At 35.4% G+C, this 26,398-nt stretch overlaps 1 protein-coding gene and 1 long non-coding RNA gene across 3 annotated transcripts; one reads left to right on the top strand and one right to left on the bottom strand.

The window, feature by feature from the left end:
• Positions 1–436: 436 nt before the first annotated feature.
• Positions 437–6,087, bottom strand: LOC120081410 (Leucine-rich repeat protein kinase family protein). Of its 2 annotated transcripts, none has more exons than XM_039036251.2 (15): positions 5,504–6,087; positions 4,856–5,393; positions 4,103–4,614; positions 3,845–3,974; positions 3,547–3,618; positions 3,395–3,463; positions 3,232–3,303; positions 3,025–3,093; positions 2,447–2,613; positions 2,120–2,361; positions 1,745–1,871; positions 1,608–1,673; positions 1,325–1,511; positions 1,099–1,231; positions 437–1,021 (listed from the first exon to the last, which is right to left on the bottom strand). In XM_039036251.2, the coding sequence occupies exons 1-15, from the start codon at positions 5,571–5,573 to the stop codon at positions 707–709; spliced, it is 2,769 nt and encodes a 922-aa protein (XP_038892179.1). In that variant the 5' UTR covers positions 5,574–6,087; the 3' UTR covers positions 437–706. The 2 variants fall into 2 exon arrangements, with proteins under 2 accessions (XP_038892179.1, XP_090171940.1); XM_090315814.1 differs by having other exon boundaries at positions 4,856–5,429; positions 5,504–5,837.
• A 14,748-nt stretch (positions 6,088–20,835) lies between these two features.
• LOC150035303 (uncharacterized) lies at positions 20,836–23,037 on the top strand. The gene is made up of 2 exons (XR_016530818.1): positions 20,836–21,051; positions 21,295–23,037. It is a non-coding gene; the product is annotated as an uncharacterized LOC150035303 (long non-coding RNA).
• The last annotated feature ends 3,361 nt before the right edge of the window (positions 23,038–26,398 follow it).

The following is a 26,398-nucleotide window of genomic DNA, read 5'->3' on the forward strand; positions in this document are numbered from 1 at the left end:
ATCGTGTGGCAAAAAAACGAGCATAGTTCAACTAATATACATATATTTTAACAAATAAATAAAAAGTCTGTTTGGAATCCCACTCCCAAAAAAATTGTGATTGTGTCACTTTTATGAACATTATCTATTTGATGGCGATTGATTTAAAATGTATATGTAAAGCAATGGCAATCTTTTGAGAATCTTTAGACAGGGAGAGAAAAAAATAAGCAAATAAATAAATCAAATTCATTAGATTCTAAGATCAAGTTGTAATATTATTTTAATGATAGTCTTAAATCTATGAGAAATTTATTGGGGTTGAATTTTCTCCACAAGATTATATTGCCATTCTGTTTCAAAACATTAAAAATTATAATGCTATCAATTAAAAGTATGGGATAAAAAAAATTGCTTAAGCCAGCCAAATGGATGCTTCGGCAGTAGCAGCACTTGATTTAAAAAATATAGGCATTGATAACAGATCAATCACTTCCCCTATGAACAATTTTAAGTATGTTCCATATTCACTATAACCAAAGTTATGTTTCATCTGTCCAAAAAACCATATTAAATACTAATTCAAGAAAGAGAATGATGAAAGGTAAAAATGTGTTGTCAGTGTTCCTACTGTTGTGTTCCTATCAAACAATATTTCAGTCACGGTATCGGTATCTTATCGTTTTATCGTACATTACCTGAAAGTCATGTCGGAGTTGTCGAGACCTTATCTTGCAGAGGGAAGGAGAGAACCATCAGGGCTCTCGATTTCAAGGAAGGTCGTCAGCAAAGTTTTTCGAGATGACTGTGCTTTTAAACTGCCTGAAGATAGCTTCTGGTTTCCTTCAGTACCTTGTTCAATCTTGATTGCATCTTGTATGGCCAAGATGACTTCCTGCATCCTTGGCCTGGAAACTCCATGCTGCTGCACACACTGTATGGCAACTTCAGCGATTCTCCACACCGATTCTATTTTCACATTTCCTTTTAAAAATGGATCTACGATGCTCGTCACGTCCCCTTTATGGACTAGGGACCTCGCCTGTAAAAACAAATCAATCGTGTAAAGACTCGAGAACTGTGCTAATGCGTCGAAAGTGAAGATCTTATCTTACATACCCAGTGAACAATGTTCAATTCATTTCCATAGTCTTCTGGTGAGACAGGTTTCTTCCCAGAGATCAGTTCGAGGAGTACGACCCCAAAACTATAGACGTCACTCTTTTCGGTAAGTTGTTGACAAGCATAGTACCTGTTATTTTCATATGTTCATGGTGATGCTTATGAGCAGGCGTAGGGGGAGGGGGTGAAATGTGTCATGGAAAAACAATAAAATTTGGCATACTCAGGATCCAAGTAGCCTACAGTTCCTCGAGCAACACTTGATACATGGGTCAAATCTTCCTCAGCTTGCCTCGAGAGTCCAAAGTCGGAAACTTTTGCCCTCATATTGATGTCGAGGAGTATGTTGCTAGTTTTTACATCTCGATGAATGATACTCGGGATGCATCCAGTGTGCAAGTACTCAAGCCCTGAAAAAGTGATCAATTCATTTCCCAAAATAAAAGCTTGAAGATGGATTCCCGAAATTCAGAGAAAAAATAACATAGTTTTTCACTAGGATGAACCTTTAGCTGCATCCTCTGCAATGTGCAGGCGAGCCAGCCAGTCCAAGTGCTTTTGAGTCGTAGAACCTGCCAATAAATGATTAATGGAAAAAGACTGGAAAAGTGAACCTTCCTTAAGCCTGGACAGAAAAACAAACCATATAAATGATCTCGCAACGTCCCGTTATGCATGTACTCATAAACCAGCATCCGTTGATGTTCTTCTTCGCAGTAACCGATCAAAGGAACCAAATTACGGTGATGAATTCTTGATAAGAGGGCAACCTGTCGATATTTACAGTCCGTAAAATTGAGTATAATTTCACATGTAAACTTTATTCATTCTCCCTCATTTGCTTTTCTAAAGTTGTTTAGTTAAAGTACATAGTTCTCTCTTGGCAACATAAAAACCACAGGGATCTTAAATGGACTAATCTGATCTGCATATTCAAGAAAACAATTTGATTCATTTCTAGAAATTCAAAGTCACGTCAACACAACGAGATCAATCCAATAATAGGCCAACGACCTACCTCAGTCGTAAATTGTTGATTCCCATGTGTAGATGACTCAGCCATGATCTTAACTGCCACTTCTTTGCCGTCAATCATCTTCCCATAAAAGACTGATCCAAAGCTCCCTTTACCAATTTTCTTTGAGAAGTTATTCGTCGCTTCTTCCAGCTCGGAGAGAGATAAATAGTAGGCCATGCCTTCATCCCCCTTGCCGATCGAGTAGCCAGAAGAGCGCTTTGTACTGATTTGCAGAGAACCACCTAAAGTCCACAAGACATGACATAATTTGAAAAAAAAAAAGTGGTGCTATAATAGAGATATTAAGCAGGTTTCTCGAGTGGGAACCTTTTTTCTGGTAAGGTGTCGTTCTTCTTCGAAGCTTGCGGAGTAACAGCAAACTTCCTAAAAGTAGAATAACCAGAAGCACAAGCACTCCCAATGAAACTCCTAATATAAGCTTAGAATGCATCTTGTATCGTTCACTTTTGTGAAGCCCCACATTACCATCATACCTGCAAGATAAGATCACAAAGATGTAAAACAAACACATACCCCTCTTCATGTCCCACGCCTGTAGTTCTTATTAAGACTGCTCCTCTTTGAGCGGATACATTTCAAATAGCAACTTCAAATACGTGAACTATTTTATCATGTCTTACTATGTACAATCTACATAGACTTCATGCAAGGAATAAGGATCAACAGATTAATTTCTACAAAGAAAAACACGCTCATGCATCAAGCCATGACTCCCTCGAGATGAGTCCTGACTCTTAAGGTCGAAACTCGCTCACAATGTTCGTAACTCATTTTATGATACAAATGACTTTCATTTTATTTTGATGCTTTGTGCCTAGAAAAAGAAAACCACATTCTCAAAGGCAGTTTAAGCCTTATGGTGAAGTATCAGTTGGGGTACTTACTTAAAGGTGAGTTTCTTTGCCAATAATTCTGAAGGTATTTCACCCGAAAAAGTGTTGTTTTGAATATATCTGCCACAAATGATTTACACTTGAGTTGATCAATGTAACAAACAAGCTTTCTATAATTGTTACGAGAGAAACGATAATCAAAATTTTCTATTCAACCTATTTGACATAAAATGCTCAGAGTTAGAGATTGGTACATACAGTTCCTGTAAGTTGGGCAAACTACCCAGGTAAGAAGGCAATGTCCCTGTCAATTTGTTATTCTCTAGATGTCTGCACGTTCAAAGATCACAACGTTAAATCTTGATGAAACATACTCTCCTGTTTGAAGAATGGAAAATTGTAGATAACCTCAAGAGCTTACAAAATCTTCAAGTTTATTAGATTACTCATGTCAGGCAGTGGCCCTACAAGGGAATTTCCATCCAACCACCTGAAGAAAAGGAGGATATGGCAATGAATTGCAATGGGGATAGATTACAAAACAGAGCTTTGCTTAAAGCAAGTTGAACTTACAATTCCATTAACCCATCCATAGTATTGATCTCTGGTGGAATTTCTCCCTTGACATTCTTTCTGGAAAGCTCTCTGCATAATAGGTGAAAGGATAGATATACCATGCTTAATTTACTTGAATGCAGATTCAACTTCTTAAATTTTCTATTAATTGATACCAAAAGGCTTGAATCTTGCATTGCCTATCTCAAGCAGAAGATTTCTCAAATAGCACCTCTGATTCTACATGCCAGAAATGCATTGTTTTGAGCTCTAAAAAGGCTAAAAACAAAGCCATTGAAGAGTTGAAGAAAATTACATTTTAGTTATTCTCGGTGGTTGTGTGGCAGAACAAGTCACCCATCCCCAGCTTGTTGGAACACAAGGATCGCCTTCATTTGACCTAACATTCTCTGCTGACACGTCATGGAGGACATTCACAACAGACTCTACACATCGAGACAGAAAACACCAATCAATCAACTTCAGTAGAGAAAATTTATAATCTGTCACAGTCAAAAAGTTTGAGGATATCACTAAGCTTCATAATAAGATGTGGTGATGAACAAGAACCTACCATCTCGCATATCGGTCTTGGCAGCAATCTCAACATATCTGCTAATTTCCAATGCATTCAAAAGTGGTCCACGAGTTGAATCTCGAGTCTTAACAAACGAGAACGAAAGCACGAAACTCAGTGTCACGTTCATATAGCTCGGTTCATAAAGAGTATAGGTCCCATTGGCATTCTCTGCAATATTCACCACTGCATTACTCGAATCCGGAATGTTAGGTTCCTCCAATTTGAACTTCCGAGTCTCGTTCCAACCCAAATCTTCAATCTCAGCAAAATATGCATAAGCCCTAGCATTGGCAGGAAAATCATCCAAATTCAACCTGTAGCTGAGTACTCCTTTTGTGCCAAGGACTGCAGTCTGCATCACTTTAACAGGTGGATATTCTCTTGTCATTGCATTAATATTGTTCAAAGTGCTGATTCTTTCTGTCCCTGGAGCCACCCCCACAAGATAATTCTGCCTCTTCTCAAGGTCTGAATCCCAAATTCTGTCATATGGATCATCTGGGTACCTAAGAAAAACAGATTTAAGTACAAAATAAGTAGCTTCCTCACCATTCAAATGAAGGCTGAAACCATTGATTTAGATGGTTCACTAACAGTGTAGTAGCTACATCCACGAACAGAAGAAGAATAGTTTATTGTAAATAACGTAAATATAACAAATACAGATACAACTTAGGTTTTGGAGGTCAGATAACTGTCTCAAGACATTCTAATAGAACCCTTGAAACCCCATCTCAAGTAACTTACCTTATCACCTCCTTGGTTAGAGCACCAAAATTCACTCTAGCAGCAACTTCCAAGAAGAAATTATCTTCAAAATCCGTTGCATACATTGAAAGATTAAAAGGGCGAAGCTCAAGAGTGGAAATGAATGGAGAACCAGTAGTTGCACAGCATATGCAAACATCAAATGAATTTGAAGGTGCCCTGATGATCATCTCCTTCACATAAACTCTCGAAGCATCAAAAATAGTTACAGTTGACCACTTAGTTGCATCCAAATAAAGCTGAAATTTAGGGTAAGTTTCTTCATCCTTCAAACTCCCATATTGAAAAGTTGCTCGAACCAAATACCTTCTTCTCTCCTCTGTTTTCAAAGTGTAACAGTACTTCTTGTCATCGATTGGGAAGTCCCGCCGTGTTTGGTACTGCATCAAGTTTCCATTTGGGTTTTCCACCGGTGATGACCCACCGGCGTTCATAATTCCGGCGTCGGAAATCCATGCTAGCCCTGTAACTGGGTCGGTGAAATTCTTCGTCCCTCCACAATCTATACTGATGAACTCTGTGTTTTTTTTTTTTTTTTTTTGCAGAAATCAATCTAGTGGGGTTCATTTTTAAACAAAATGGGTATGCATTTCAAAGCATCAAACAGAGAGAGAAGAATGAACATACCTTTAACCTGACAATGGACAGAAGAAACGACGAGAAGAAGAATCAAAACCAAAAAAAGAGGAAACCCCATTTGAAGAACAAAGAGAATGAAGAAACCCACTGATTTTTATCACTGGTTATACATAACAGTGATCGTTATAACGACAACAGTAAGCTGAGCTTCACTTTCAAAGTCACATGGTGTCCTCCAACTTTTAATGGGTTTGTGCTTCTTCTTTGTCCATTGTGTTCAATCATATCCTCCTTGGCGTTGATTTTGGGTTTTGGAATCGTCTTTTTCCAAGCCAAAACCTTTCACGGGCAAGTTTTTTTTTTTTTTTTTTTTGGGAAGAGTGAAATACAACAAGCTCTGGCTAAATGTTTTATGGGAAAAGAAACAAATTTGAAACTAAAGTTTTTTTTTTTTTTTTTTTAATGAAAAACGTAATAAATCAAAAAGTGAATCCATTTAAACACGTACTATTTACTTGTATTTTGTATCCGTACTAAAATTGACGAATAGAGGGTGCTCAATTCAACATTTAAAGATTACGCCTATATCGCTACATATTTACTATTATCGTTATTATTTGACCTTAAACAATACGATAACAATAAATGTGACAAATTTATAATCTCAAGTAAACATGATCAAAATCAATCCAATTATGTTTGTAATTATGGTCCATTACAATCGATCTATTGATAGAATCTCATTATGATTACACTTATTTTCACTATGGAGTGATAAATGTGACTTTATTTGTTTTTATTTGAAATAGAGAGGGGCAAGGGATTCAAATCCTTAAGCAATTGTGAAGAATATGGAAAAAGCATAAACTTTTTGAAAGAAAAGATAAAGGGGAAGTGACAAATTGACAATAATGTTGATGGTGCACTACTAGATTGACAAGATTTGATGAAGATGGGCATAGAGCCATGCAGAAAACTAAAGTAATTATTTTATTATTTTTTTAAAATATAGGATAAAGTGAGGAAGGGGGTTTCAATATTATTCTGTGGCTTTAATCAACTTTAGCTTTTAGTTAAAATTACAAAATATGTGCTTTTTTCTCCACTTGGGACAGCTTGTCTGCAGCTTTTTAAAGCATTGAAAAAAATGCATACACGGATTCGTGCTGTGTCTGGTCCCTCTCTGTGACCAAATCTATTTCCATCTTCATCTTTGAAATGGTCAACAAATCAACCTTCCTCCTTTCTTTCTCAAATGCCCAAATTTTTCTACTACTCTAATTGTCAAAAATAATAAATTTGAAATTTATACCTCGAAAAATTATGATTTTTATTAATTTAAACTGTGAACTATATAAATGATTTTCAAAGATAATTATAATAAAATGTCTAAGTTGATAGGTTTAAACCATAGACTTATGATCAGTACACATATCGAATGTTAGTTGAGCTATAATTACTTTAACTAAAATGAAAATTTAGGAGCTTAATTAACTTAAATCATAAGTTTTTTGTGATATTTGTCATACGGAATCTCGAATATAGTGTAAATTGATATACTACATTTGGTTTAAATTGATACAAGTCAAGAGCTCGAGTATAAATTGATATTTATCTAAGAATTTAATATTATTTCTATATCATTTAATGACGAGTTAAAGATTATGTTTGAAAAGTTTTCTTAAAAAAAATATAGATTTAAATACTATTTTGGTCCCTATACTTTTGGTTTTAGTTTATTTTCGTTCTTGTACTTTTAAAATGTTTATATTGGTCAATGTACTTTTAAAATATTTTTTGATCCTTTAAAATGAAGTAAAAATGAAAATGAAATGACAAAATGAATATTTTAAAAGTACATATACTAAAATGAATAAAAATTAAAAACATAAAAACCAAAATAAATATTTTAAAAATATAGAGACTAAAATGAATTAAAATATATAAAAAAAATATAAGACCAAAATTGTATTTAAAACAAACATTTATTACGTACGAAGAAAATGATAGTGGAAAAATCGCAACTGAATTAGTCCTTCTGTTGGAAAAACGAAGATCTGTGTGGAAAATCTAAAATAAAATCCTAAAAAAATTATAATAAAAATAAGTGAATCATAAATATTTCATCAGGAAAAAAAAATCAATTTTTATGTCTAGACTTATCCAATTGTATAGTACAAGTTATATTTTGAATCTTAGGCTCCAATTTTATCAAGTTGCACCTTCCAACTCAATAAAAGTGTTGAACTTTTAACCCTCTAATAAGTATCATTCCAAATATCATTACAAACAAACATTTCATTTTTTTTTTGTGTTCAACAAATTGCAGAACATATTTACTAGGTAAAATTCACAATTTTTTAGACTAACAATAATAAACCTCTTTTAATTTACAAATAAATTTATTTGATAGTTAATTTTTGCCTTAACTAAATTTATATGAAAAAAATATTGATTAAACTTCTAAATTGTTATTGTTGAATGAGAAATTTTGGACCAATCACAAGTTGACACGTCATTTATTAAATCAATGTCGAAATTCTAAATCATTAAATTTGGACTCAATTAGGAGTTGACATATGTCTTGAATTGAAGTTGAAGATAGATTTCGATGACGTCACGTGGTTTTACCATGACCGTTGAATCAGTAAGATTAATTTGGTCCAATTTGATATTATTATTTGGGTCAAAGTCCAACTAAGCCAAAAAAAAAAAACTGAATTTGACCCAAATGTCAAATCAGGCCTAAATCTGATTAATTGGGCCCAAAAGCTAGACCCATTGACCAACCATGCCCAAGTGCAACTAATTGGACCCAAAAGCTAGGCCCATAGATCAACTAAACCCAAGCCCACCTGTGAACTCTATAAATAGAGAAGCTCCCCTCATTTGGAGGGGTCGACAATTCTATAATCCAGAGAACTTATAGAAAATTCTCTACAATCAGAAGACTCCTTGACTCCTGAAGCTGACCACACTTGAAGACTGAGATCCTTCGAAGATACAAGCATTCTGAAGACTGAAGTCCTTTGAAGATGCAAGCATTTTGAAGACTGAAGTCCTTTGAAGATGCAAACATTCTGAAGACTGAAGTCCTTTGAAGATAAGCATTTTCTATATTCAGAGAGCACGGAGAGAACTCATCAACAAGCATAAGACTCCCAAGACTCCTGAAGCTGCACTCCTAGAAGACAAAAGACCCTTGAAGGCATAAAGACTCTTCCAAGACTTCCACTTCAAAAACGCTCGGTGCTTTTCTTCTTCAAGTCAAGCATATTCACCCAACTAAGAGAGAATCAGAGGATCAAGTATTAGAGATCGAACCACATCGCTTCAACATCAACACCAACTCAAGTTCATCTCCACGAAACAAGTTTCTCCAGAAGCCTTGTGTGAACACTAATCCTCCAAGAAGATTAACAAGCCCGAAGGCCGATCATCCAAGAAGATCAACAAGCCCAAAGGCCGATCACCCAAAAAGATCAACAAGCCTAAAGGCCGATGGTTCAAGAAAATCAACAAGCCTAAAGGCCGATCGTCCAAGAAGATCATCAAGCCTAAAGGCCGATCGTCCAAGAAGATCAACAAGCCCAAAGGCCGATCATCCAAGAAGATCAATAAGCCCAAAGGCCGATCATCCAAGAAGATCAACAAGCCTGAAGGCCGATCATACAAAAAGATCAACAAGCCCAAAAGCCGATCATTCAAGAAGATCAACAAGCTTAAATACTATAGTTTATTTTGAAAGCATCAAAGTATTATGTATTAGAAATTGTACTCATTTTCCACAAAATTAATACAAATACATAGTTCAAGTTCCACGAAATGAATTTCTCTTGAAATCTCGTGCGAACAGATTGGCATGCCCGGTGGGACCTTTCTACCTCTCATCTCTCTCTCATCATCCAAGTCCATAAACCTACAAATGGCACCAAAGAAAGTTGTATCCAAAGCTACCGTCGCAAGCGATACTTACATAAGCTCTATCATCACGGAAAAACTAATGGAATCTACTAAAGGCGAGATCCTTATTAGAGAAAATCCCTTGTTCGACGGCTATGTTTCTGCTACTGATCATCAGATAAATAATCATACTTTGATGAAGTATCTGTCATGGTGACTGACGTAACGGCTGAGTCAGCCATGGCAGAGATGGAGAGGAAGATAAATTTTCTAACGAAAGTTGTTGAAGAGCGAGATCATGAAACCGCTGCTTTAAGAGATCAAATACAGGCTCGAAAAACCGCTTAATCAAGTCAATCTCTAACTATAAAAACCAATGACAAAGGAAAGACTGTCTTGCAGGAAGACCAGCCGCAACAATCTACCTCTGTTGCCACCCTGTCAATTCAACAGCTGCAGGATATGATTACAAACTCCATACGGGTTCAGTACGGAAGACCATCACAATCCTTCTTTATGTACTCCAAGCCGTATACCAAGAGAATCGACAACCTAAGAATGCCAGCTGGGTATCAACCTCTAAAGTTCCAGCAGCTCGATGGAAAGGGCAATCCAAAACAACATGTTGCACACTTCATTGAAACTTGCGAAAATGCAAGAACCAAAAGAGACCAGCTAGTCAAGCAGTTCGTCCGTACCTTGAAAAGAAATGCTTTCGATTGGTATACTGATTTGGAGCCAAAAGTGATTGACAGTTGGGAACAGCTAGAAAGGGAATTCTTGAACTGCTTCTACAGTACAAGGCGCACTGTTAGCATGATGGAGCTGACGAACACCAAACAGTGGAAGAGAGGGGCAGTCATTGATTACATCAACCGATGGAGAGCATTGAGTCTAGATTGCAAAAATAGACTCACTGAATTATCTGCATTGGAGATGTGCATTCAAGGAATGCATTGGGAGCTTCTGTACATCCTACAAGGGATAAAACCTCGTACGTTTGAGGAGCTGGCAACACGCGCTCATGATATGGAGCTGAGCATCACCAACAAGGGAACTAAAGATTTCCTAGTCCCTGAAGGGAGAAAATACAAGAATGAAGCCAAGGGCACTGAAAAGATCGTGGATAGTGCCACAAAAGAATCTATGGTCGCTCATGTGACCCTGCTAAAATTTCCCTCAAACAAAATTTGAAAGAAGGCACAATGAGGGCAAGAAGCGTCGTCTAACTCTTAAAGAAAGACAAGAGAAGGTTTATCCATTCCCTGACTCTGATGTGGTAGATATGTTGGAGTAACTACTAGAGAAGCAACTTATTCAGCTGCCGAAATGCAAGCAACCAGAAACAAGAAGGAAAAATAGATGATCCTAACTACTGCAAGTATCATCGGGTTATTAGTCACCCAGTTGAAAGGTGCTTCGTGCTGAAGGAACGAATTCTGAAGTTGGCTCGTGAAAAGAAGATTGAGCTAGATTTAGATGAAGTAGCTCAGACAAATCATACTACAGTAGTGGCGACTTCAAGTGTTCCAACATTGTCTGTGTCTCATGCTCAAAGACAAAGTCTGATCCAGTTCGAAGCCTTCGAGCCTATAGTTTTTTGGTTCCAGCAAGAGGTTCAAACAGCAAATTCCAAAAAGAAAGATGAGCTCGTTGAAGATGACAACGAAGGGTGGATAGTTATGACTCGTCGAAAAAGAAGACAGTCAAACTCCACCCAAAAAGAGTCGAGTTCCTATTGAAGCTATAGAAGAAGGAACAAGACTCATAAAAAGAAAGGCAAAAGGATAACACAGAAGCCTAAACCTGCTAAGAAAGAAGACAATGACTTCCCTCAATTCCGACGGCCAGCAACTTTGACAGAATTTCTCTCAATAAGCTTTCTCAATAATCATCCAGAGAAATTATCAGAAGTTATTGCATGTCACACTGTCGGTATAGTGGAGGTCGACAACAATCATATGACTGTTGAAGAAGTCAACGACTCAGAAGAAATGAAGCAAAGAACTTCTGTCTTCGATCGTATTAAGCCTTCAAGTGCTCAATCTTCATTCTTTCAAAGATTGAGCGTGGCCACGTAGGAGAAGAAGACCAATGTCCAACGACTACTTCTACTCGAACTTCAGCCTTCAAAAGGCTAAATATATCCATATCAAAGAAAGATCAACCTTCAGCATCTACTTTTGATCGTCTCAAGACAACAAGTGATCAACGTAAAGAAAGGATGAAAATCTTGAAGCCAACGTCATTCCACGAAGAAAACAATGAAGAAAAGATTCACGGTCGTGTCCCTTCACGTATGAAGAGGAAATTTTCTGTTGACATAAGTACAGAAGATTCCTTGATAGTGAAGCCAAAAATCATCATATTGACGAATCCTACAAATGAAGATGATGATCAAAACCATGATGAAATAAGAGCTTCTGAAGTTTAAATGAAGAAGCTCCTCATTACAAGAGCCTAAACTGCATGATGCTCTTGGCCCGCATGAGCTTAAAATGTGAACGGCCCAAAAAAAAATCTTTGTACGAACTACATTACGACTTGATCCCTGTCATTATAAAGGGTACGTAGGCAACTTAAAGAAATTTAAGTTCAGTCGCGCATAAAAAAAAAAAAAAAAATCTTTTTGAACTACATTATGACTTGATCCCTATCATTAAGAAAGGTATGTAGGCAGCTTGAAAGAAACTTCAAGTTCAGTCCAGTTAAAAAAAAAAAAAAAGGAAAAAACTTGAACTACATCATGATTTGATCCCTTTCTTTAAAGGTACGAAGGAAACTTAAAGAAATTTAAGTTTAGTCCATCAGAAAAGGTACCACAACCACCTAAGTATGATACTACAAGATTGATGTTGATCATCCCCGTTAAAGAATGACACTCCAGATTGAAGATGCTCATCCCTATTGGGGCAACACAATGGATTGAAGATGTTCATTCCTCGTAAGGAGCCAACACAGTAAATAAAAGGCACACACTTGGAATGCGCTTCGCTTCCTCTTTAAAATCAAACTTCGATGCTCTTCAATCTTCAAGTTTAGAGGCTTCATCGATGTTCCTCCATCTTCAAGTTTAGAGACTTCATTGATGCTTCATCTTCATGCTCAAGTCTGGAGGTATTGCGATGCCATCTTCACGCTCAAAGTCGCGAAGTCGAGCTCAATGTGAAGATTCATCGATGCTTCATCAAACTTAAATGCAGAGGATTTGCCGATGCTTTGTCAAACTCAAACGCGAAGGTCCCGTCGATGTTTCTCCATCTTCAAGTTTAAGGTTGGTGTGCATGGCTCGGCTCCATCTTCAATGACTTGGTCTACAAAATCATGACGCAGCTTCACTTCATCTCCAAAGTCTGGCATGGTTCGCTTTATCCCCAAACTGATGACGCGACTTCACTTCATCTTCAAGTTATGGCATGGCTTTGTTTCATCTTCAAACTGATAGCGGGACTTCACTTCATTTCCAAAATATTGGCATAGTTTCACTTTATCTTCAAAGTCATGGCGTGGCTTCGTTTCATCTCTGAACTGATGGCACGGTTTCAGTTCATCTTCAAATTGATAACGCGGCTTCACTCCATCTTCAAAGTCGTGGTGCGGTTTTGTTTCCTCTCCAAAATATTGGTACAACTTCACCCTTCTCCAAAATTGGTGTAGCTTCGCTTCCTCTAAAAAATGTGGGTGTGGTTTCACCTCATATGCGAGATCAAGTTTGGTTTATCAAGCTCTACCTCATATGCGAGGATAACTCTGGTCCATCCGGCTCCACCTCATATGCGAGGACAACTCTGGTCCGTCTAGCTCCACCTCATATGCGAGGACAACTCTGGTCCGTCCGGCTCTGCCTTGTATGCGAGATCGACTCTAGCCAACCTGACTCCGCTCAAAAGCTTGATGGCATATTCTTCTCATCTTCAAAGTTTGATGGCATATCCACCTCATCTTCAATACTCAATGGCATATTTCTCTTATCTTCAAATTTTGATCAAGAAGTAACATAACAAGGTAGACCTTATCGGGATTCTCCCTAGGGTGAAAGCATGGGAGAGTTGTAAGCCTTGTAGGGCCTCTACATCAGGATATGCGAATGGGGCTACAAGGTAGACCTTATCGGGAGGAGCATGAGAGAGTTGTAAGCCTTGCAGGGCCCCTCCTATGACGTTCAGGATATGCGAACGGTGCTACAAGGTAGACCTTATCGGGATCCTCCCTAGGGTGAAAGTATGGGAGAGTTGTAAGCCTTGCAGGGCCCCTCCCATGACGTTCAGGATATGCAAACGGTGCTACAAGGTAGACTTTATCGGGATCCTCCCTAGGGTGAAAGCATGGGAGAGTTGTCAGCCTTGCAGGGCCCCTCCCATGACGATCAGGATATGCAAACAGTGCTACAAGGTAGACCTTATCGGGATCCTCCCTAGGGTGAAAGCATGAGAGAGTTGTAAGCCTTGCAGGGCTCCTTCCATAACGTTCAGGATATGCGAACGGTACTACAAGGTAGACCTTATTGGGATCCTCCCTAGGGTGAAAGCATGGGAGAGTTGTAAGCCTTGCAGGGCCCCTCCCATGATGATCTTGCAGGGCCCCTCCCATGACGATCAGGATATGCGAACGGTGCTACAAGGTAGACCTTATCAGGATCCTCCCTAGGGTGAAAGCATGGGAGAGTTGTAAGCCTTGCAGGGCCCCTCCCATGACGATCAGGATATGCGAATGGTGTTACAAGGTAGACCTTATCAGGATCCTCCATAGGGTGAAAGCATGAGAGAGTTGTAAGCCTTGTAAGGCCCCTCCCATGACGTTCAGGATATGCGAATGGTGCTACAAGGTAGATCTTATTGGGATCCTCTCTAGGGTGAAAGCATGAGAGAGTTGTAGCCTTGTAGGGCCCCTCCCATGACGATCAGGATATGCGAACGGTGCTATAAGGTAGACCTTATCGGGATCCTCCCTAGGGTGAAAGTATGAGAGAGTTGTAGCCTTGTAGGGCCCCTCCCATGACGATCAGGATATGCGAACGGTGCTATAAGGTAGACCTTATCGGGATCCTCCCTAGGGTGAAAGTATGAGAGAGTTGTAAGCCTTGTAGGGCCCCTCCCATGACGATCAGGAAGCATGAATAAGCATACAGTAGATAGACCAGACGAAGGTCATCCTACAAAAGACGCGGTTGTACTCTCTTGAGTTGCGCTTTAGCTCCTACAAAAAAGTAAGGGGACAAGTTAGTAAACCTATGCAAAAAAAAAAAAAAAAAAAAAGAGAAAGAAAAATAGTAAGTGGGCAAGTAAAAAAAAGAAAAGAAAAGAAAGATAGAAAGAAAAGAAGGGAAAAAAAAAGAAAAGAAAAAAATACGAAATTTTCTTTTAAAAAAATGAAAGAAGAAGAGGAAAAAGAGAGAAAGGAAAGATTAGAAGAAGAGGAGGGGATGTGGATAATGAAGGGGTTTGGGTCCTATTTATAGAGGTTCTAGGTTTTATAACAAATTAGGAAATCCAAATCAAATAAAAGATTTGCTTTAAAATATTAGTTTTTTTTTTTATTAGATTTCCTGATTTGATTCTATCCTAATTTCAAATTAAAATAAAATAGTTAAACAAATTCCTTATCTAATTTGATTTTATTAGATTTTGCACTCAAATTTATCTTTAACTAAGATTTGGACATATTTCAAATTTTATTCAAAATCAAATTTAAATTGTGGATAAAATCACAAATTAAAATTTGGCCATATTCCAAATTTTATTCAAAATCAAATTGTTCAATGAGATTAAATTGTAAATAAAATCTCAAATTAAAATTTGGGCATATTCCAAATTTTATCCCCAATCCAAATCATAGACTTTTATCATCAAGCTAAATTATTAAAGATAAATCTCAAATTAAAATTTGGACATATTCCAAATTTTATCCCAAATCTAAATCACTAAATCACCCGACTTTTATCAAATCTCAAATTAAAATTTGGGCATTTATCTAAATTTAGGTTATTATCACTATTTCCAAATCAAGTTGTGGGAAAGATCTAAAATTCAATAACAAATTAAAATTTGGCCATATTCCAAGTTCAAGTATCTATTAAGTTTTTATCTTCAATCAAAATAAATTGCATATAAGAAAAAAAATCTCAATTGTTGAAGACAAATTTCGATGACGTCACGTGGTTTTATCATGACCGTTGAATCAGGTAAGATTAATTTTGCCAAATTTGTCCAACTAAGCCAAAAAAAAAAATATCAAATCAGGCCTAAATCCGATTAATTGGGCCCAAAAGCCTGACCAATTGACCAACCAAGCCCAAGTCCAACTAATTGGACCCAAAGGCTAGGCTCATGGATCAACCAAGCCCAAGCCCACCTGTGAACTCTATAAATAGAGAAGCTTCCCTCAGAACTTATAGAAAATTCTCTACAATTCGAAGATACAAGCATTCTGAAGACTGAAGTCCTTTGAAGATGCAAGCATTCTAAAGACCGAAGTCCTTTGAAGAAGCAAGCATTATGAAAACCGAAGTCCTTTGAAGATGCAAACATTCTAAAGACCGAAGTCCTCTGATTCTCTCTCAGTTGGGTGAATATGCTTGATTTGAAGAAGAAAAGCATCGAGCGTTCTTGAAGTGGAAGTCTTGGAAGAGTCTTTGTGTCTTCAAGGGTCTTCTGTCTTCTAGGAGTGCAGCTTCAGGAGTCTTGGGAGAGAATCAAGTATTAGAGATCGAACCACATCGCATCAAATCAAATTCAACATCAACACCAACTCAAGTTCAACTCCACGAAACAAGTTTCTCCGGAAGCCTCGTGCGAACACTAATCCTCCAAGAAGATCAATAAGCCCGAAGGCCGATCATCCAAGAATATCAACAAGCCTAAAGGCCAATCGTCCAAGAAGATTATCAAGCCCAAAATTCGATCATCCAAGAAGATCAACAAGCCCAAAGGCCGATCATCTAACAAGATCAACAAGCCAAAGGCCGATCATTCAAGAAGATCAACAAGCCCAAAGGTTGATCATCTAAGAAGATCAACAAGCCCGAAGGCCAATCATCCAAGAAGATCAACAAGCCCGAAGGCCGATCGTCCAAAAAGATCATCAAGTCCAAAAGTCGATCATCCAAGAAGATCAACAAGCCCGAAGGTCGATCATCCAAGAAGATGAACAAGCCCAAAGGCCGATCATCCAAGAAGATCAACAAGCCCGAAGGCCGATCATCTAAGAAGATCAACAAGTCCGAAGGCCGATCATCCAAGAAAATCAACAACCCGAAAGCCGATCATCCAAGAAGATCAACAAGCCCAAAGGCCGATCATTCAAGAAGATCAACAAGCTTAAATACTATAGTTTATTTTGAAAGCATCAAAGTATTATGTATTAGAGATTGTTCTCACTTTCCACAAAATTAATACAAATGCATAGTTCAGGTTCCACGAAATGAATTTCTCTTGAAACCTCGTGGGAACATTTATAAACGAATATATTTAGACAATGTATTCAATTTTTACACATATGTAACTTATTCAAATATCAACAAATCTTATTTAAGAGTCTAATATAAACCGCTTATGAATTTTGAGAGATTTGATTGATAAAATTGTTAACAAAATTGATAGACAACTTAAATTCTGACAGAAGTAGCTAGATTTGATCCCAAGTGGGGAGTGAAAAATGCCATCATTCCAAGGTGTAATTATTGAAATTAAATTTACACTTTTTATATAAATAAAAATAAGATCTATATCGTTAAACCCATCAAACTTCCGTCACAATTTAAATTGTGATTAGTAGGGGTGTTTGTGGGTTGAGTTTAACGACTTTTTACACCAAATCCAATTGTTTAGATTATAAATTTCTTCAACTCAAATAATCCTTATTAAAAAATGAACTCAACCATGAAATATTTGGGTTGGGTTGGGTTGGTTACGATTACTCGGATGATTTATTTAAATTTTTATTTTAAAAGAAAGTAAAATGTTAATATGTAAAAATTTGATTTAATTATTTTCATATATTGAACTAGAATTAAAAACTTAATTTCAATTTATATAATGAAAAATTTCTTTTCAATGTACTAAAAAACTATTTTTAAGAATTATTGGATAATAAATTATTCATAACATAAAGGAATTAAATGAAACTATAAAATAAATGTATATATAATTATACCATAAGTACAAAAAAATGTACACTTTAAAGTTAATGATAAGTTCGAGTTTGTTTGGGTTATTTAGATGAACTCATAAACCAAACAAACTCATAAAGTTTTCATTTATTTGAACTCAACTCAACTGAATTGATAACCCAACCCAAACAGTGGTTAATTGATTTTTTTGGATCACCGAGTTTTTTGAACATCCTTAGTGGTAAGATTTTTTAGGTGAATGTTTTTTCAAGATACACATTTTAGTAGAAGATAAAAAAAAACCCTATTTTCCTAAATTATTTCAAAACTACCCTTTTCCTTTTTTTTTTTTTCCAAAAACAACCTTAATTATCCAATTAACCCGTCTAATTCGGCAAAATTTGAAATTCATGATCTAAATAAATGCAATAATTTACAACTCTAGATGTCATAATTTTTTTGGAAAATTATAATGGAAACCAAAATTATGAATAATATTTATAGATATAGCATCTTCTTAAAATAATTACATATATGGTAAATTTTAAATGGTCAAACCTTATAATTCTTTTCATTTTCCAAGTTTGTCCTTGTACATTGGCGCACAAACTTCTTTCTTTTATTTTTTTATTTTTTCCTTTTAGATTGTATGAATAACAATCATGTTTAAATATTAATATTCATAGCACAAGGAAAAAAAAATATCGTAGATACAACACAGAATTAAACCTAGACTTTTGAAAATGTGGGTATAGTTTTGAAAGATATCCATTTTTTAATGTATTAAAATATGTTCATTAGTATTTTAGGAGAGATCCACCACTCATTAGATTCTTTTATATTTGTCTCTACAAATATCTAAGAAGGATGAATTTGATTATACGTTTTTCTTAGATATTTTTGAAAAAACATTTACAAATAATGTTGATTGTAGATCTGATTTAGGTTTTGAAATTTAAAATTATATATTTTTAATTAAATTAAAAGAAGGTTTTATTCATCTTTAATCTCCTAACAAAAATATTATATATAGATTCTTTTTGGAAAATCTCTATCTCTTGATCATGTTTATCGTTTACGTTCCCATCTCTAACGCCGATCAAATTTTCCAATATAAGTGGCATTATCGACTTCATGTTCCTCAATAAGAGTGGTATTTGCAATGTGGCCAAACGACAATAGTTTCAAAACATGGCTCATACAACACCTACATCTTGCCAAAACTGTGATGGCGTTTCTTGGACACAAGTTTTCGACCCCATTACCAAAAACCTTGGTTGCCTTAGAGGAGGAGGCAACAATCCTATAGGTGTGTAACATGTTTTTTTAAATTAAGGTTTCAAAGTGCTTTTTTTGTGAGATTTTCGAATAATTGTGATTAGAATGAAGGATAAATTAGACATTTGAAGAATTTGTATACCTATAGGAAAGTTGTTGCATAGTAGGAATCAAAGACTTTGGAATAAGGAGTTGTTTATTATAGTCCTAGTTAGGTTATTGTAGTTGGATTATAATAGTTTGGGTTTGGGATATAGATAATTATAGTTTGAGTTATAATAATATATGTTTGATGTGTAAACTATTTTCGTTTGAGAATGAAATAATAAATACTACATATATTAAATATTGTAGCAAATAAAGATTTTGAAATAATGTTGATTATAGCTAATCGGGGACTACAAAATAATATTTACCATGGTTATTATAGTCTTAGGATAATCCTTGCCCCAAACACTTCCTTTAAGTTTTAGTATGGAGAATATTTGTGTGATTCAGTTGACAGTTTTTAGTACATAACATTTTTATTTGCAAGACTTATGAAGTTTTAGCTATTACACTAAATTCGTATGAGATTTAAATTACTTTTAGAAGAAAGTGTGTTAAAAAAAGAAAGACGAAAATTCTAGCTTATACAAGATATTTGTATGACTCATACTCATGAAGATGGAAAAAATGTATGGCAACATATTTCAAAATTTCAACTATTTATGATTAAAAGGTATTATAAAAGGTATTTATTGAGCTTGTAAGAAGTTGACTTCATTGTATTTACTTATTTCGTGCCTAAATTAAGAATTAAATTATGATTAACGTTGATCTTGTTGGTATATATAAGGTGTATAACTTTTCTATTTCAACCAATAATTTTTAATTATCGATTTTAGATTTTGTAACTCTAGTTTTGTTTCGATATTCTTTTTTAAGAAGTAAAGTTAGTTTTGATATATATTTTTAAACTAAAAAGGTTAAAGCCCGCAAACCATAACAAGTCCAAACGAAATCTCAACAAAACCAATCAATAGTGTTGTCACAAATCAAACCCATCTTCTTCAACTTTCGCTCCAAAACCCCACATCTCAAGAACATATCTGCAAATAAAATGTCTCCACCTTCCTACATCATAGATCACATTGTGCGTGGTTATCAGTCTCCCTTTCACCAATTATCTTCACGTCTCAGACTTTCATTTTCATCGTTTTTCCTTCACTGACTTAGCCCTGAATTATTCATATAGTTTCTCGCAAATGAATTGAATTCCTCCTTCCTTCATCGTCAATTATCACTCATAGACGTCACTGATGATCAATTTTAGACCTTTCAGTAAGTATATCATTACTTATATTCAACCAATTTCTTCTATTTTTACTTAAAGATTTAGCAATATTTAGCCCTAAATTAGTAGATTATATTGTTGATATCTATTATGTTATCAATGTAGGTATGTAATGTACTTTTGATATAGGTTATGCTATAGTTTAAATTTAGCCCTAAAATATAGTTGATATCTTCTATTTGTGCCTATCAGTATATGTCGTTGATTTACGTCGGTTGGTTCATCTTAACCGTAGCTTCTATTGTTAATTTTATTGTTAATTTTGGGACGAAGGTTTCGTTGATTCATCGTCGAATCTCAACCCATCTTAGTCGGTTTATCTTCTTTTGATTTCATTGCAAAGATTTCGTTATCAGTGAAATATTAATTTGTTGATTTTTCATTCATCTTCTTTAGGGATATTAATTTATTGATTTCATTACTACTGACCTTCAACACACATGGAGGATATCAATTTTAGTATCTAAAAGTGAAGTCTATAAATTAAGGCTACTAGTTGATATTCTTTTTATTTTTTTAATATAAGCTTGTCGAGGCATATAGTGATATTTTGTATAAGTTTGTGGATTCTTCTATATAAGTTTGTATCAAATTCGTATTGTTGATGTATATAGATATAGAAGGATATCACTAAAAGGAGGGGGCTTCAACCTACATTAATCTTTTGAATTCTTATGCCACTATACGATATCAAGGTCAAACTTACCAATAAAGTAAGTTGGAAGCTTCTAAAAATGTTAGGTAATGATGAAACATTTAGATTATATCCATGGAGGAGGTTGTGTTTTGAACAGTATTTTAAGAAGGTCGTCATAAACCAACCACAAGAATTTTCAATTGTACTAGTTTATTGAGGTGATACCAAGACTAAGCAACTTAATGTTGAAAAATGATGGACCAAGGATTATTAAATAGGAATCACAAGAATAAGAGGATTGACAACACAACACCAACATCCTTAAGGCTATTGATGTAAGTATATTTTTTTAATCGTTGAAGTTATTTGTTTATTTATTTACTGAACATCAATGATATGAATTAGCATCTTCTCGGTGATGTAAGCTATTGCTAATATCATGTTATCAGTTATAGGATCTATCCCCGATAGTATAATCGACAACTTCCTTTATGAAACATCATGTTTAGGTTTATGTTATTTCATTGATTCGTACTAAGTGATAACTGTCATCAAAATATTATGTATATTTTGCGAAGCTATCAATCAAGGAGATGGAAATGGAAATTGAGCTGGTGAAGAAAAATAAAGAGAATAAGAAGAAACACAAATCAATTGGAAGGAGAAAAGCTTCATTACAAGAAGGTATTGAAAAATTGAAACAAGCGCAATAACTTGAATTGAAAATTTGAAACGAGCACGAGAAAAGATGAAAGAGACATTTAAGGAAAAATAGCAAGAGATTATCAGTATATTGGGTAACATGATTGATTATAATAACATAAATTGTATATGCATGTGGTTGCTGAAGATAAAAAGGATGAAGAAAATCCTGACCAACAAAACTAAGAAAATGTACACCAAGATGAAGAGAAAGGAAAAGAGAAAGGGGATGAGGATGAAGGGAAAAAGATGATCACGAGAAAGTGGACGAAGAAAATATAAGCAAACAAGCGAATGATAGAAAAAAACTAACTATTTAACTACTGATAGCATCATGTTTATTTATTTACTGACTAAAGAAATAGGAATTAACATGCTATCAATAATTCAATAATTACCCTTTTCTATCATTCGCCTACTTGGTTTTATCATGTTCGTTTACTTTCTCGTCATCTTCATCCACCCTCTTCTTCTACACTTTTGCCTTCTTCATGATTATCTTTATCATTTTTTCTTCCTTATCTTTCTTTTTGTCTTGATGTGCTTTTTCTTGATCCTATTATTCAACATCTTCTTTAGCCTCATGTTTTCAGCATCTTCAGCCTACATGCATACGTTATAATTTTTTATACACAAAAAAGGAAAATTTTAACTCTCTGTCTCCAACATCTCTAAGTCTCAAAATGAAGGATGGAGCTTTGTTCTTTTCAAGTGATTCTTGAGATTATTTTTCGCTAACTTCTTCTTTTGACAGAAATCTATCATTGACAGCTTTCATTATGTTGCCCATTATATTGGAGATCTCTTTATGTCTTTTTTTCTTATTGTCTCCCTTCATTTTTTTTCTTATCATTGGTTCGGCCAAGGTATGTTCATGAAACCTATTATACTCTGTTTTTTTTAGTATGTTTCTTTTCAACCAAAATTAATGAATTAGAATGCTTATGGATCCTGATTTCTTCCGCTGCGTGCTGGTGTAGATCCAACAATTGGTATCAGAGCATCTTATAAGCATTCATTTCAGATTAATTCTGGTTTGGTGGGTGTTTTGTATGAAAATATGAAACTGCTGTAATGATATGGTTTTATGAGTTTTGGTCTATACGATAGAAGGCGAACATTATACGATCGTGTAATTTTGTTAAACGATAGGCGTTGGTTGCTAAATGATCAAGAAAACACTAAACGATCAAGCCAAAGGTATGACGATGGTCGTCAATGCTAAACGATCTGAATTGACGAGATTTTGGGCGAGAGCAAGAGAAGCTGGTTCGACCAGTTTTCTTGAGGTTTGGTCCGGTTCAGCTTCAAATGGTTTGTGGTTGGTCCGGTTCAAACGGTTTGGGTTCGGTTCAAGCGATTTTGGAGCGGTTCGAGCGGTGTTGAGGTTGTTTTTGTAATAGTTAGGCTTTTGCTTGCTTGTTTTTGCCAAAACTAAAACCATATCAGTACGTGTTTAATTATTTATGCATTGGATGTATGTTATAATTAAATAAATCTTGTATGTGCATATAATATGTCATTTAGATTTAAAAACCCACCATAGGAAGCATGCAACATGCATTGAAAGTATGTTAGGGTTTCTTGTAATTAATATAAATATTATATTAAATATTGAATGCCTGGATGTTGTGGATGTTTAACATGTCTAAAGTTTTATAAGATCTTATAAAATTGGGTTAGACATTTAAAATCCATAATGAAGAACAACTGCATGCTTACATAGGTTAACCACTTGTTTTAATTAGTTAAAATAGGCCGTTATAAAATTGGGTTAGACATTTAAAATCCATAATGAAGAACAACTGCATGCTCACGTAGGTTAACCACTTGTTTTAATTAGTTAAAATAGGCCGTTAAACTTGTAAAACTAGGGTTACAAAATCAACCGGTATATAATCTTGTCAAAGGTTGGGGTATTTAAGTTGACGGTCTACGGAACACCTCCTATATGAGGATTATGGTCGAATAATTGACCGTTGGTAACCAGTTTTATGAGTATCCGTGAGCGATGTGAGGTAATAAAAGTGTTTATCACCTAGACATCGTAGGTTTAAGTCCATTTATAAGAGTTATACATGGATAAACCACATAGATTTAGGATTAGTTTTATTAGCCAGAAAAGAACCTAAGTATATAGTTACCCAAACGTTAGAACACTTCAGTGGTAGTGAATAACTTCTATATGATAGAGTTATTAGAAAACTTCAACGGGAGATTAATAACATATGCGGTATGTTATTCTTAGCTCTCGCGTCCCTAAGAGTTCATAGTCTAGATTTAAGCGGTAATTCGTGTCACCCTGAAAGTGACCTCCCTACGGAGAGTATTTTTTAGCTTAAATTTAGACTTTGGTGAATAAGGGGAAGTTGTTCGAACAGAAATCAAGTGTATGATTTCAACTGCCACGTCTCCACATAGTTCACACCGTGAGATTCATATGACGCTTTGTGTCACCCTAAAAGTTACCTCCTTACGGAGAGCGGATGTATGCGTCAATACCAAGGTGAATAGAAAAAATAGTTCATAGTAAGTGGGTGAAGAAAATGTGTTAATATATCCTACGGTCTCCTCCATTAGTCTGAACCATGAGATTCCTATGTTGCACCTGTTGGTTAGCTTTAAGCAGCCTTTTGCTACCTGTTGGTTAGCTTTAAGCGGCCTTTTGCTAGTCGTTTAACGATGGCTATCCCCATGGAGGGCTGTAACATAGGATTAAAAAAAAACCAGGCTTCAGTAAAATGAATAGGGTTTTATAGTTCCGTCTTGGGTATTGTTTTCTATTTTTAGAGCGATACTCATATGTTCTATAAGGTCTGAAAATGGCGGTCTACACTTACAGAATTATTAAGTGTTAATAGTGTCTGACCAAAAACGGTACCTAAATGACTATCGTAATATGAGTTATTCTAGAGGTAGTATTTAGTCAAGAATATCTTGATGTAGTATCGTTGCAAAATAATAATCTTGGGTAAATTATTAAAATTGATAAAACTTGATTGGATATTAAATTTCAAAATGACAAGTTCATTAAATACAAGTGTTGGAAATAGATAAATTCATTGGGAACAATTATGTGAATTAGAAATCAAATTTGAACACGATACTTGTGATAGACAATTTGCGATTTGTCTTAACTGAGGATTGTCCTCCCATTCCTAGCTCTAAAAAAAACCGAAATGTTCGGGATGTATATGACAGATGGGTCAAGGCTAATGATATAGCCTGTGCTTATATCCTCGCCAGCTTATCTGATGTGTTGACAAAAGAAGCATGAGGATATGAATACTGCCAAAGAGATTATGGAATCTCTGCGAGGGATGCCATTAAGTACGTTTACAATAGTCACATCAAAGTGGGGACCAATGTTTGTGAACATGTCTTAGACATGATGGTCCACTTTAATATGGCAGAAGTAAACGGTGCTATCATGAACGAAAGAAGTCAAGTTGGTTTTATTCTAGAATCTTCTCTGAAGAATTTTCTGCAAATTTTGAATGCATTAATGAATAAAATTTGACTAGTCTACTCAATGAGCTACAGGCTTACCAGAAAATGTTGAGAATAAAGGGTCTGATGCCAGAAGTAAATGTTACTACTGTCGAGAAGTGAGGAATGTTCTCCAAGCCTGAAGTTGCTTCCTCTTCAAAGAGTAAGAGTATTCTTGTGAAGAAAGACAAAGGGAAAGAGAAGAAGAAACCTACTGGATTGTAAGGCAAGGATAGCACTACAAAGGGAAATGTTTCCACTGCAATGATGAAGGGTACTGGAGGAGACACTGCCCTCAATATTTTGTCGAGAAGAGAGCAGAGAAAAGGTAACCAGGCTAACTTGACCCTGGGACCATTTGCTCAGCTCATCCAGTGGGAGAAGTTGCTACTTGGTTTTAATTGTTAAAACTTGTATAGAACAAATTGTATATATTTTTTTGATAAATGAAATGTTCATTTTCAAAAATTATGTTTGTTCTAGCAACCTCTGTTGAGAATCAAATTGTTAATTTGTAGATATTCAGATATCTAAATGGCTAGATCAAAGTATAGAAAGTTTAAAGATTTCTAGATCTGACTGTTAACAAAGAGTTGTTGAGACAGGTCAGATGCATCTTGCTCAAAGAGTTGAGAGTACCTCAATATAGTGCTTCCTGACCATTATTGAGATTAAGATGCAATTCCCTTATAGTTTTATCTAAAGCCTATTGTATATTAAAATGTTTACAATAATTCTCTCGGCTAAAGTATTTGAGAATTATCTAATAGGACTAGGAATACCAGATAACCTAGGGCAAGTGGGAGAAATATCGGGTATAGAGATACCGAATGATAAAAGATGGGTATAGGATGCCCTAGTTTATTGTATTTCTCTATAAAACTCAGAAACTCAGTCTTATATATCAGATGTATAAGTTACCACTAGATTTTTAGTCCAAGTGGGAGTTTGTTGAGTTTTATGTCCTAAAACTCGTGGTATGTAAACAATGGAGCTTATTCTGAAAATTCAATAAAGGTGTTATTGAATAGATCTATTACTTGAATAGAAATCCAATAAACCTAAAAGTCTCTTGACTATTAGATGAGTACTTAAACTTTCTATGGAGACATAAAGGTGGACCAAGTTCGTGTAAACAGTCAAAATGATCTATAGTACAAGGATAAGGTTGGGTACTTATTCTGGTAACACTATTGGATACGGCCTGCTCTGTAGTTGTTACAAGGAGTTGTAAAGTGCTACAAACAAAGTGATCCTAATTCGTTCATATTGACATGAGGAGTGAGGGTGTCCTTGTACAAAAGAGTTTGTACAAGATCGGACCACGAAATGAGTCACTCTTACTTTATAACGTTGTTTACTTTTTAAGACTTGACTATTTCAAAGCGATGACCTAGGTAACTTGACATTAATCCTGAGCTAATTATGAACTCCTGTTTATCTGGGATTGCCTTTAGATTTGCATAAGTGAGGGTTGGCTCAACAGCGCCG

Source organism: Benincasa hispida, chromosome 7, assembly GCF_027475165.1.
Source record: "Benincasa hispida cultivar pf3 chromosome 7, pf3_genome.v1.1, whole genome shotgun sequence".
Classification (NCBI taxonomy): domain Eukaryota; kingdom Viridiplantae; phylum Streptophyta; class Magnoliopsida; order Cucurbitales; family Cucurbitaceae; genus Benincasa; species Benincasa hispida.

Excerpts from the sequence above, each read along its gene's own strand:
- LOC120081410 (XM_039036251.2), bottom strand. The coding sequence starts at position 5,573 with ATGGGGTTTCCTCTTTTTTTGGTTTTGATTCTTCTTCTCGTCGTTTCT. Across the intron at positions 3,975-4,102 it reads CAAGACCGATATGCGAGATG|AGTCTGTTGTGAATGTCCTC; the intron begins GTAGGTTCTTGT and ends CTCGATGTGTAG. Across the intron at positions 1,674-1,744 it reads GTTGCGAGATCATTTATATG|GTTCTACGACTCAAAAGCAC; the intron begins GTTTGTTTTTCT and ends ATTTATTGGCAG.